General features: G+C 39.7%; 2 protein-coding genes across 2 annotated transcripts; one reads left to right on the plus strand and one right to left on the minus strand.

Moving 5' to 3' along the window:
* Positions 1–483: 483 nt before the first annotated feature.
* Positions 484–5,624, plus strand: cdkn3 (cyclin dependent kinase inhibitor 3). The gene is made up of 8 exons (XM_056426883.1): positions 484–555; positions 1,444–1,540; positions 1,827–1,882; positions 1,997–2,041; positions 2,773–2,995; positions 3,994–4,025; positions 4,132–4,235; positions 4,970–5,624. Exons 1-8 carry the CDS (start codon positions 540–542, stop codon positions 5,057–5,059), a joined length of 663 nt encoding a protein of 220 aa, XP_056282858.1. The 5' UTR covers positions 484–539; the 3' UTR covers positions 5,060–5,624.
* Positions 5,625–5,794: 170 nt separating this feature from the next.
* cnih1 (cornichon family AMPA receptor auxiliary protein 1) lies at positions 5,795–11,755 on the minus strand. Its single transcript, XM_056426884.1, has 5 exons — positions 11,583–11,755; positions 10,420–10,488; positions 7,729–7,841; positions 7,487–7,630; positions 5,795–6,703 (listed from the first exon to the last, which is right to left on the minus strand). Exons 1-5 carry the CDS (start codon positions 11,661–11,663, stop codon positions 6,676–6,678), a joined length of 435 nt encoding a protein of 144 aa, XP_056282859.1. The 5' UTR covers positions 11,664–11,755; the 3' UTR covers positions 5,795–6,675.
* Positions 11,756–13,828: the final 2,073 nt, after the last annotated feature.

Raw genomic sequence — 13,828 nt, forward strand, 5'->3', positions numbered from 1 at the left:
ATATATTCAGAAGTTTATAACACATACATTTTCCATATATATTTAAACTTTAAATGTATGGTAACACACAGGGTTTAGATAGATAGATAGATATATACTTTATTAATCCCCAAGGGGAAATTTGTCGAGACAGTAGCAGCAACACACAAGAATAAAAAATAAAAATAAACACAAAATATAAGAAGGTGACACATGACTACATGCATATACATATATATATATATATATATATTTTACATTTTAATTTAATTTAATTTTATACTTTGACTTAATGTCCGATTTTAAAAAATCAAGCCCCCCCCCAATAAAAGAAAGCATTTTCTTCACTCCGCCCGTGTATATCTGTCCGCAGCATAAATCGAGCGCACACGTGCCTTATTTGTTTTGCACAGGGGCGTGGTTAAGGGACAGTACTCGGATCTGATTGGCTGGTGGCCTCAATGAGTTTTCAAAATCGGAGCAGCAGCTGACGGAGCTGTCAAAACAGCCGACAGCAGGAGGACGAGACTGTTGAGGAATACGACAAAGACGCCCCACAAATGAAGCCAAATATAGGTACCTATTTAATACTATGCACTGATCTATCTTATTTCAAATAGAGGTTACACACATATTTGTGGTAATTGTCTTCCGTATCGCGACATCGGTCTGACTGATAAGTTGTACAGCTAACGTTAGCGTTAGCTACTAGCAGCAACAAATGTCTCTTCAAGCAACATTCATATTCATGGATGACTCTAATTCATATGTTGTCTTTATCTGAGTCTTAATACCTCGGTAGTGGAGAGAAATGTATCTGCTATCCGGACTATAGCGTGTTTAATTCATAGTTTATAGGTCGGTGTGTAGCCTAGCTGCTCGCTGACGTGGTCGCGTATTTAAAAGACCATACACATAGTTAGCATGTTTTAGCATGTTTTAGCATGTTCTCGCATGTTTTAGCCCCCGTACAAACTAAAATCGCAGTGTGCAGTTCAGGGTAACAGCTAGCATACAATGAAATTAAGACTTGCACGATGTAACAAAAGTCCTCAAACTGTTGAGATATGTACTCAGATGTATATGTAATGTAATGCTGTACTCTGGTATGTATATATGGTTACACCACAGGGTGGCGCTAGGGCTCAGGCTATAAAGGCCAATGTGCCATATGTTAAATTGTTCAGTTGAAGTAGCTCTGACCGTGAGACTGATGTGTCAGAAGCGTGCTAAATAAATACGCCGACAACGGCTAAAGATAAATCCATCATTTATTCTTTCCTCCGAATGCAACGGTAGCTGCTGCAACAGTGCTCCACAACTCAACACAAACAAATGCTACTATTTTCAGTCGTGATCCAAAAAAAAAATGTCATCGCCTCAAGCAGAGGAGCAGAGACTCTGAACTTGATTGACAAGAATCCCTCACAGAAAATATGTCGCCCGTTCCTCCTGTCTCAACAGTCAGCTGGCCGGGAGCCATTAGGACAAGTGAGTTTGACTCTTCATCGGAAGAGGAGGAGGTTGGAGAGGAGCAGCTGACCCCTTTTCAAGTTTCCTGGTACTTTTTTAGCAGTTTTCCCTTTGCTAAAAAGTGTGTGCATCAGTTTGCTTGTAAATGGTGACATGTAAATAAATATATTTATATATATATTATTATTTATATATATATTATATTACATTTACATATATATATTTATATATATATTTATAAATATATTTACATATATATATATATTATTATATATTTACATATTTCTATATTTATTTATATATATATAATATATATATATATTATTTATATATAATAATATATATATATATTTGTTCTAATGATTGTCTTTTAGGTTACCTCTGTCCATGGTGGAGTGCTCGCAATTTCTTGGGATATGTGCACTACCAGGTAAAACTCTAGTTTATCATATTTTTTTCTATTTCTACATGTTGCTGTTTTTACTTTATTGAAAGATTGTTGTGCAACTGAAAATAAAACAATGTTTTCCTCATTTGACTTCAGGTTGCAAATACAAGGACATCCGCAGGAGTCTGGAAAGGGATGTTGGTAAGACAACGTGTACAATGCTCAGGATAAAACCATTTTAACATTTGCAGTTAGATCTTTTATTATATCTTTATTTTGAAATGCATTGGATTTGGGAACATGTTGTGTGTGTGTGTGAGCAGGACATTTAAGAAGATGACACACTGTCACTGAAGGGTGCCACTAATAACTGTTTTTATTGACAATTAATTTGAGTTAAAAAGTCTTATTTGTCACAATCAGTTTCTTTAAGGCAAATGAAGCTCTTACAAATCGCTTGTTTTGTCTAAAAGTCAAAACAAATTAATAATTTGGTGTCACATAAAATGAAGATAGTCAGAAAATATTCACATTTAAGAAGCAAGAACTGGAATTTTGTTGTATTTTTTGCTTGAAAATGTGCTACAACCATTAATAAATAAACCAAAAAAGCAGTTTTTAAGTGTGCGTGTTGAGCAAATGTCTGATATAATGTTCCAGACATCACGTTCGCTCTCAGATTTTAGGAGTGAAAATGAACTTCAATGATATTTCAGTTGGATTATCAAGCTTCTAAGTCTCGAGGCCAAAGTAGCCCTTCAACTCATTGTGTTTATGAAGATGCATATGGGAGTGTGCAGAGAGTGAGCCCTCTGCTCTACTGGGAATATGTTCTCAGCCCTTTACATGTTAAAACTATTTTATTTTTAACGAGCCTCGTTGGAGGAAAAAGGCGATAACTTGAAGAACCTGTTTTTCCTGCCGGTAAACAGATGAGCTCCAAAACCAAGGGGTGCAGGACGTGTTTGTTTTCTGCACCAGAGGAGAGCTCAACAAGTACCGGGTGCCCTCCCTGCTGGAGGTCTACCGGCAGCGGGGCTTCACGGTGCACCACACGCCGTTCCCCGACGGAGACGCTCCGGAGCTGCCGCAGTGCTGCCAGATCCTCGAGGAGCTGCAGGTCGGCCTCGAGAACAACAGGAGGTCTGTGATCCAGTGAGTCCCCGCTTGAGATTCAGACTTTCATAAAAATGTCTCTCAAAAGCAACAAAACATTCACAAAAAAATACTTTGTAATCACATAGCAGATTTTACATTTCCCAATTTATCTTCCTTTTTCTTCTGTGTGTATGTATGTATATTTGTGAATATATATGTGTATTTATATATGTATGTATATTTATATGTATGTATATTTGTGTATATATATATTTGTGTATATGTATGTGTATATATATGTATATATATACGTATATATATATATACACCATAGCACCTCAATTAAACTATTGAACAGAAGTTACTTCTGTTTGTATTTTAAGTTCAAACGATGGGGGTTTCCTGGGGGATAAGAGCATTCATAAACCATAAACAAGCTGAACTCAGCTGATCTACATGAACAAGAGGAGTCATGAAGTAGAAAGTAATGAAAAAGAGAGATTACGTGACAAACTGGTCCTCCTTGTTCTTATTGGACAACAAGAAATGTTGTTTTCTTTTTACGAGGTTTTAAGTAGCATTTAGAAATGTTGTGATATAACAACATAACGTTCTGATTTTACAATAATGTTCCTGTACAAATGTAATAATTTGATATCAATCTATGTGCTCCATCAAGATCTTTTCACAGATTTAATGAGAAAATGGTCAAATGTTTTTTGTGTGGCAACAACTACAGCCAGAGGAAAGCTGCCGGTTCATGTGTGACTTTGTAAAACCTGCTGAGGGCCCCGAGAGGCTCCCGGGTCCCCGAGCTGATGGAGCTGCTCCTCAGGCAACCGACTGGGTACTGGGCCGTTGCTACCCAAGCATGCCCACGTAGAAACCGTGTCAGGGGAGGTTCTAGAGACGTCCTGCAACAGTTCTACCCTTTGTGTTTTGTCCTATTTAACGTATTTTTAATGAAACAACCCTGTAGCACGACTCGCCACAAAGACTTCTGTCAAAGTCTCTTTACACAACTGAGTGATTTGCTTCTTTTTTTCCTCCTTCAGCTGCTATGGAGGCCTGGGGCGCTCCGGATTAAGTACGAATATTTGACTTATCCTTTGTTTGAAAGTTTGTCTTGTGTCATTTTTCATAACCCAGATCAGTGTTTTGTTTTGTAAAGCCTGATGTGTCATGCTCCTCAGTCGCTGCCTGCCTGCTGCTCCTGCTCTCTCTCACGATGACGGCAAACAAAGCCATCGAAATCCTGCGGGAGCACCGCGGAGGAGGAGCCATCCAGACCGTGAAGGTGAGCGCTTCAAAACATGTCGAGGAATAGCATTAATGCAGATGGCATATCATACGGGTTGTTGATTTCATAACCTTTTATTCACTCACTGAAAACTTGCTCAAGTCAAGATATATATATAAAAAAATTATGAAGTTATAAGCGGGGACTATTTTAAATTCTTCCATTTAATTTAGTTTGTCAGTATATTCTTGATCTTAATGCTATAAGTGACCTCCAAATAGTCTCTTGATAACCAGCCAGTTGGTTTTCTTGAATTTGTTCTTCCTCCTCATATTATTTATGTCCAAGTGTCTAATTTTTTTCAGTAATTATGAAAACAAGTTTGAAAAATACCGTAATTGATTTCCCTGTGACAAGCTCCGACATGAGATTAGAGAGATTAAGTATTGTGAGAAAAGTGACATTTAAGACTAACTGAATAATACTATTGCATTCCAGATGAATCTTTATCTGCTAGAAGCTACCAAATCCTACACATTAAGTTGTCCTGTTAAAAACCTTACTTTGTTTGTTGCATAACAAATACAAGCGTATTGAATCTAGTATTGATGAGACTGATGAGGTCTGGGTCCCGATTGAAAAGGACCCAGACGGCTTGAACATTAATGCAATCATAAAAATACAAGTGACAATATTCCACCCAGTGTGATGTCAAGCAAGCTAGTTTCAACTGTTTAGAAATGTAATTAAAATGTAAAACTAACAGCGTAATTCAACTTTTTTCCCCGCAGCAATACAACTTCCTCCACGAGTTTCGGGAAAAGTACGCGACGTACCTTGAGAGCCGAGAGGCTTCCATCGAGCGCTCGGTGTCCCGGTGATCACGCCCCCCCCCCCGTGTGTGTGCGATATGTAATGGTATTCTCTAATGTCTGCACTTTAACGGAATACTCTGAATATATTGCTTTGTTTTCGTCTTAGAATCCAATTATAGACTTGAGGAAGTTCCTCTTGGCAAATTTACATGTTGGCATTAATATTACATAAGTGTTGGAATTGCTGAAGATGTCAACTGGGAAAAGGTCTCCTGCTCTGTGTATGTGTGTTTATGTCCATCGAGTCTTTCCTCTCACGCTGTAGCAGCATTAATCACGACTTTTCTGCTCCATTAGTTCTCATAACACCGTTTATTAGCGACTCTACCAGCACGGTAAATAAGAATATGTATTTATGCCACTCGTGAACATGAGCTAAAACAACATTCCAGTCCATTATAACAGTGGGAGAGTTTTATTTAGATTCAAATAAACTAAAGTTGTTTCCTAGATGCGGAATGATGGAATCTAATACATTAAAAATGTTGATGTTATCTGTGACAAATTACCAATCGCTTTCCCTGATAAATATACACTTAAATGGCAATAAATACTCTGGTGTTTATGAACATGTTTGTTTAACGGCCTTCATGTGATGACTGGAAAAGACCCGACACTGCGGAGCGCTTGATATCTTGGAAACACGAGAAGTCAAATTGAAAAAAACATGGAATAAACAAATACTGGCGTTCCTAATGCTGTTGGAGATTTGGTGCTGAAGTGAAACAAGATGCACAAATATCAATGTTAAGATTTTTTTTTTTTAAAGGTACATTCAACAGTATGGCATATTCTGCTTCCTAATGCTCTCCTACATTATTGTACCGTTGAGTCTACCTTCTAGTTTTATTGATTGCCGCGAGAGCGATTCTACAGGAGTACAGGTTACACGTTGCTGGCTACTCCGGGGTCACACTTAAATATTGCCATTGAGTTCAACAGGGATTACGTGGTGCAGCTGCGATGATGGATGCATCTGAAGTATGGAGCGAGTCCATCAGACGGTTCTAGAAACCCAACATGACGACCGGCCGATTGTTCCCCGTGCAACACGTTTTCACTCGGTGAAAACAACCCACGCACACTTCAGCCCTCGCCCGCCACTTTAAAGACCGCGAGCCGTAATGGAGGTGGAGTACGTCTTCGTGATGATGATGATGAATCACGCTGCAGGTGATGCGTTAGCCGTCAAAAAAGCCAGAGAATCTAAATTCACGGGTAAAACTAAATGCAGTTCGGCAACACGGCTCAGATTCTCACACCTGGAAATGTCTACCTACATGTGTGATGATGCAGAAGTTTGGAGGCAAGGGGGGGGGGGGGGGGAGAGGGAAAAAAAGGATTTAAATTCCAAGCATTCAAAAATCACACAATTTATAAAATAAAATAAAGGTCCATTCAGGTTTGTCCGCATTTAAACTATAGTGCTGTGAGGAACGCAGCGGACGAGATATTCTCTTAATACGGGCTAAATGGGGGATGGGGGGGGGGGGGTTCGTCCGCTTGAAATGGCGTCTTGTTGCTGAACGGGTCTCCAGCAGGTCCAGTGTTCCAGCACCAAGAACTTAGCGTCTGGTCGTCTACTGTACATGCAGGCAGGTCCTTGTCCTCCGCCCTCCGGCTTAAGAGCTCACCAGAACATAAATCATCCTGTTTTTAGAGGAAGAGGAGAAAGTGGGATGAGTTAAATACTGTCGCTGTTTAAGCAGTAATGTCACGCAGCGCCACGTTGGATTTTGAGTCTTCCTTAAAGAAAAAAATGAATTTACTTTCTTGCTAATATAAGTTCCATTCAGACTGGGGGTGAAGCAGCTAGCTTGGCTCTGACCTTAACCCTTGTGTTGCCTTAGGGTCATTTTGACCCGAATCAATATTACACCCTCCCCCCGCCTTAGGATTAATTTGACCCCATTCAATGTTTAATGTCGGTGTTCTTTCGGTAGTCAACAAACAAACATAAAGTGCCTCACACTTAAACTTGGAAAACAATATTAATTCTAATAATTTTCTGGAGGTTTTAATTGCTGGCGTCAAATTGAACCCAAAGGGTAAAATATGTTAGTAAATATAAAGGTAACAGGAGGGTTAAACATTGAATCGGGTCAAAATGACCCAAAGGCGGGGGGAGGGTGTAATATTGATTCGGGTCAAAATGACCCTAAGGCAACACAAGGGTTAAGGGAACAGAATCTACCTAATTAACACGTATCTTAATCTCGAACCAGCTTCCAGAATTAGAATAGCTAATTTGCTCTTTTCTTTCTTCTTACTTTACGAATGTGGCATCGGGCTGAACTGTTACAAAGCGGTTATTCACAGACTATACGTTGAAAGTCCTGTGCACATTTGTCTTTTAAACGTACAACCAAAACATGAATGTTCACAACAAAGAAAACAAAGCATAAAAAAAAAATAGAAAAAAAGCATCCGTACCCATAGAGATAGTAGAAGAATGAGAGGAGGTAGAAAGCCAGTTTGCACCAGCCTTCCTTTTGACAGAACGCCAGGACGTCCGCGTTCATGATGGTTGTCGGGTCGTACAGTCCCGGACCGCTCATCACAGGCCTGCTCATGTACCTGCGTCACAGAACCAGAGTGGCGCGTTGAAATCGAACAACACTCGATGGAACAAGCGCGACGGCGTGTCGTTTCTTTTTGTGTGCTGAGGTACTCGCCTCCAGACGTGATAAGCCAGCAGCGGCAGGTTGAGACTGAGGGTGAGCCACTCGGCCGCACAGAAGAACATCACGCAGAAGAAGAAATGGATGAGGTATTCCGGGAGAACCAGCTGGAAAGAACAAAAAAAGGTGGAGAGAAAATGTCAGAATCCACACAGTAAAAAAAGTCAGACTTCATTGTTACCAAGCGAGGCGCCACATGGGATACATGTAGAAGTTAAAGCCGCTTACAGAGCCTCAAAAAATCAATAATTAAGCCTTTTTTTCAAAGAGCTATTTAAAGAGCCAGACATCTAAAAATGGCCTAAAGCTCCACACAGAGAGTCAAAGACAAGAGTGAAATACTAACTAGTGACAGTGAGATGCTTATTTTATAAATGCATTTACTAAAAACACAAAACATTAAGCTTATTGTGGCAAACTTCCAGGCCCAGTTTTAAATGTCAAATTACTGCACATTATCACACGGGCAGAGAAATGTCCCGTAGCGGGGCCTCGTCATGCACCGACACAGCGGAACGATGAACAGGGGGGAAATTAAGCAGAAAAATTGCAGTGAATTTTCAACGCGCAGGAGAAAAAGACCCCTCCCCTCTTGGCCGACTTAAAATCCCCCCCACTGTGAGGGTTACGCAATACCTTCAGATGTACTCTGTCTAATGTGGCAAAACAATGCAAGACTGTTTTTTAGCGATGCGGCCAAGTCACGCATCGTATTTAGTCTTTAACCATCGACTCAGAACGGCCGTAAATCATGTGGGGCGCTGTAGGAAATTTAGAATTATTATTATTATTTTTTTAAATCGACATTGTTGCAAGTGGATAGAAAAGGTTAATTTCCCACCCTGTTTATGAGTCATGCAAACGTCTGGAAAAAAAAAAAAAAAAGGGGCAACCCATCAACAACTCGCGCTGGAGAACAGTCGCGAGTCACGGCGTCTTTTGCGGACGATCGTACCGCCTCCTGACACACGGGGGAGACGCCGGAGGAGGACCATGCTGCGAGCGCGAGCAGTGTGTGGTGCGGGGGTACAAAGGGGGAGGGGGCAGATGGAGGCACCACATGGAAGCCATGCATTCAAAAAGAGCGGAGGGCGGAAAGGGTAGGGAGGGGGGGGGGCGACCAACAGCCCACAGATGGAAAGGTGAGGGGGCATGTTGGAAGAGGATGGTGTGGGGGGGGGGGGGGGCTATAAATGTGTTGAAACCCTGCACTGTGCTGCCAAATACAAAAACAACTGAGCGCAGCACTAAACGCGCCAACTGAGCCGCCGGCAAAAATAAATAAATACCAGCCCGTGGTCAAAACTGCACGTAGTACTATGGAGTGCATCACGAGGAATCTCTCTTCTCTAGTCGCACAAAGAACTCCTCCTGCCACGGAAATCACGAGCCAATCGGTGGTCCCAAAATATCGCTGAGGTTGGATTGCGTCGGGACGCTGCAGCCATCTGGCCTGAACCGCAGGTGATGTCGGCGGGAGGCAACGCCGAGCTCACTCCTGCTCACGGCGGAATCTGAAACTGCAGCTCGTGCCTCCATAGGAATAGAGCAACTGTGTCAGAATGCCAGGTTGATTTAAAAGCTGGAACATTAAATATATGTCCCGCATCACCGATCGAGCATCACGCCCTTCGACGATCAAAGCACCCGCTACTCAAAGCTACCAGTTACCTGATGGGACTTTGCATGATTACTCTGCGGACTGTTGTGTGAAAGCTTTTCAGGACAGTGCAAGGTGTCGCGTTACTGTTGTATTACACTTTAGATTCGTTTTCTGACACTCCCGAATTTACTGAGAATCTACCGTACCAGTAACTTTGACACTATTTGCAAACGAAGGGTAGGTTGTAATAAAGATCATGCATGTTTCGAGCATTTGCAAGTCTTTTCAGTTAACAACTACACTTTATCTCTACTTGGTAACGTTGGACATCTCATCCGAGCTGATATTGTCCACGACTAGACACGCCGTGGCTCCTACACTGAAATAAAACAGCTTAACAGTCCATTTAAATTGGTTAGATGGGTTATAAAAAAGGAAAATATGAGGCAAACACTAATATTCCCGTTGATGCTCTGCACGCTAAAAAAGGTCACCAAGAAAGTAAAAAACTTACTAATTTCACAACAGTCAAAAAATAATGTACACAAAAGGTATTTTTAAAAGCTGTCTTTAGAAAACAATACACTAGATGACAGTAAAAGCCTCAAAGCACAGGTGGCATGTTGTCTAATCCCAGGCTGAACTCTGGCTTCATCTCTTGAGATGAGTTAACTGAAAAGACGTTTGCAAACACTTCTCCATGCAAAATGACAAGACTGCAGACTGAGTGGGCATTTTAAAGATTGGTACAAACCTTTATTGCAATTTTGACCCTTCTAATCTTTTTGACCTTTACAACTGTCTTTTTGCCATTAACAAAGTGTAAAAAAATAAAAAAATAAAAACAGAAGCAGATTAGGAAAAACAAAAAAAAAGGCGTTAGAATTTGACAGCTGATAAGATCTCTGAATTAATAACAGGCAGGTTATTTAGCATAACAGTGCAGAGAAATGATTGAAAAAAGACAGATCGGCGGACAAAGTTATCCTAAAAGTAAATGAGAGAACTTTCGACAACGCTGTTCTGCATGCAGTCAAAGAGGCAAGGTAGTGAAGTGTGTCAAGGACGATGGTGTCACTTACCGGATTTAAAGTGTTACACTGATCTATAGGATTCTTGTAGTCAGTCTTCAGCTCATCAAATGCTATTATCTGGGGGAACAAGACGAGCACAATGTACACCGAGCAGATCAATGGCGATGTTCAGTTTAAATGCAATGCAGCATATGACACAAGAAATGTTCCATACAAGTTCCCACAGCCTTCAAAATGTATGTTTAGTTTGACCAACAGTCCCGGCTAATTGCAGAATGACACAAACCAGCTCGAAGAAGAAAATCCTCATTTTTTTCAGAGAATGCTTGGAAGGAATTATCACAATTGACTTATTGATTAATCTTTTAGTGTTAAACTGTCAAAGCGATGCCCCCTTTATGGTGTTTCCCATGTGATATAAACGTGATAAAATATGTGTGCGTGTGTGAATAGTTTGTTCCTGATACACCAACGGACTTATATTTATATTATCTTTCCACTTTATTCCATCTATTCTTCTGAATAGTACATCGATCCCGTGACTGCGGGGTAAACACGAGTAACGATGAAGCGAACGCTTTGGGGGTCATGGATACAACACCTACAAGTGTACAATCTGCACTCATAACGTTGACAGTTTGACTATTAGAACTAACGTGAATAAAAACGAAGCAACGTGGCATGTGACAACGGGTGACAGCCGCGTCACAGAGCGGCTGGTCGCTCCGGAAGCGAGCTAAACATGCTAACAAGCTGGTCCGCTAATGGCTGGACTCGAGTATTTTGAAAAGCAGGATAGATTGTAATGATTTATAATCAGACTACGGTAAATACAGTTGAATAATATTAGAGTGATTATGATAACACGGCGTAATAGTATTTGCTGTGAGTGATTGTGATGATATCGTTAGCCAACTGTAGCTGCGAGCCACGGCTCGCGGTGTGTGCCATTCATTCAACAACGGATGCGTCCAATGTTACATACGCAGAGGACTGCGCGCGCGGCATTCTATGGCGTTGTCATGGATACATTCCGTCCAGACGTTAAAACGTCCCGGATACTAGTCTGCCACAAAGCTGGCCTAGCGTTAGCCCGGGTCTTAGCCCGGGTTTTAGCCAGCCTTCGCGTCACCCTTAACGCCTGCTTTCATCAGCGCCGTCGGAGCGACAGGCCCTGCGTCTCATCCGTGGCGGTTCAAATGTGTACTTACGTGCCAGATAGCGAAGAAGATAAGCGCCGCCGTGAGCAGCAGCGCGAGCATGTAACAAAAGGCCGCGAATGTGAACGCCATTTTTGTTCCTTGGGTTCTGAGTCGGTTTCTGGCTCGCTTGGAAGATGATGCAGGCAGCTTCGCAACAGATTTGAGATTTGTCAGCTAGTCTTCTTCTTCTTCTTCAATGGGTGTTTCGCTAACTGGTGTCCTTTTTGTTGCATTACTGCCACCCTGTGGAGGAATGTACTTGCTTCAGCGAGTCTTGGTTTTTAAAACGCTCATAATGAACTCAAAGGCTTTAACATGTTGTAATCTAATTGATCTGAAAGCTGCTCAGTTAATCAGAAAAGATCAAAAATCAAACATATCTATAAACGTTAGGTCTACACTTACTTACTTCATTTTTTTACCGATTAATTATGGCACTCCTGTGACTACAATATTAACAGCATATTGGATTATGTCCCTTATCCCAAAATATCTACTGCTCTTACAAATTATAGTTCAATATAATAATTAAAAGCAGGCTGTAAATTTAAGCAACACTGATGTGCATGAATTAGATATTATGTATTTACTCTGAAAAAAATGGTGTTGCTTTTGCAACATTTGGTCAATGCATATAGCTAAACACACACACACACACACACACACACACACACACATAAGCACACAGACAGACACCATACATGTCTGTTTTAAAACAGCAGTCTGCTGAAATCAGAGGGGTAAACAATACTGTACTTTTATTTGAACAATAGGATAATAGACACTTTATAAAGTATGGGAAAATACAAATATCAAGTTTTATTGATGCCATGAGGCAGTTGTGTTTTCGTTAAAAAGGAAAGAAAACAGAATTTGATTATACAAAATCCGAAGGATACATTTGCAAGTTTAAAGTAAAATATACAACGGTTCACCACATAGTCTGCTGGACTACACAGGACAAAACCAGATACAGATAAACATTTAGTGATTATACCATATAAGGAGGGGGTTGATTCTGATTCATACATGATCAATGGACAGTTCATGACAACCCTATGATAAAGAGCAGAAGCAGAAGTTGTATTTTGTAAAATTTTATTTTTAAAGTATATGGTCACATTTGAGAGGTTTTAAGAATTTCAAAATCAGTTCATTGCATGTTTCAACATTTAAAATAAAACTTTCTTTAGCCATAAAGGATATCGGAGAACTATGAACTTTATTAATATATTATTATCCACGTTGGAGTAATGTTTTTCTGCCACAGCAGCATAATACTGACCATCAAGTTGACAGTGTCAATCTCAGCTCTGAATATATCAATGATTGTCGTTCCTGCTCCGACATGCAAATCAGTAATGATACATTATTCATAATCATATAGTATTTATATGAAATTGTGTCATTGTGGATACAGATATTTGAGTTGAATCTATGATCCAGATCAGACAGTTCGAAAAAATTAAATAAATAATATACAGGACTGTCTCAGAAAATTAGAATATTGTGATGAAGTTCTTTATTTTCTGTAATGTGCAAAAAAAAAAAAAACAAAAATGCATCATTTTACAATTCATTACAAATCAGCGAAATATTATTCTTTTTTTATTGATTTATTGGATTATGTTACAGAAAGCTTAAAATCAAAAATCTCATTATTATAATATAAAATAATCAAGTAAAAAATACTAATTATAGTTAATACAAATTGTCTAATTTGAATAAGAACACTCACTCAAACTTTCTGGGTGGTTGACAAACACTCAGCTGTTATCATATAAATTTTTTTCTTTTTTTTTTTGGAAATAAATAAATATTAAAAAAAGATAGGATTTTAGAGTTTTCTGTTTTTGTTCATAATCAGCTCCAGAATAAAATAAGAATAATATTTGAGTTTTTTTTTTTTTGAATCCAGAATGAATTTACAATTTTTTAATTTTTTAATTGAATTCTATATAGTCAAACAAAGCTTGTCCAATCACCCTCTATTCCCCCCAAAATCTATTTGTGTCCCGTTTATATTTTGGCCTCATAATTTTATTTAGATGTTTATACGACAAAATCAAAAGTTAAGATACAACATTGGTATGGTCGACTAGTATGACATCATCAATGACTGTAGGTAGGGGGCTTTAAATCATCCACAACACTTCCTTATGCTTCACAAAGTACGAGTTTCTCAATAAAAATCGTGTCAAATGTGGATTTGTGTGCCCATTACTCTTTATTAAGGTCAGACCAATAAACAGAGC

Source organism: Pseudoliparis swirei, chromosome 11 (genome assembly GCF_029220125.1).
Source record: "Pseudoliparis swirei isolate HS2019 ecotype Mariana Trench chromosome 11, NWPU_hadal_v1, whole genome shotgun sequence".
NCBI lineage: Eukaryota > Metazoa > Chordata > Actinopteri > Perciformes > Liparidae > Pseudoliparis > Pseudoliparis swirei.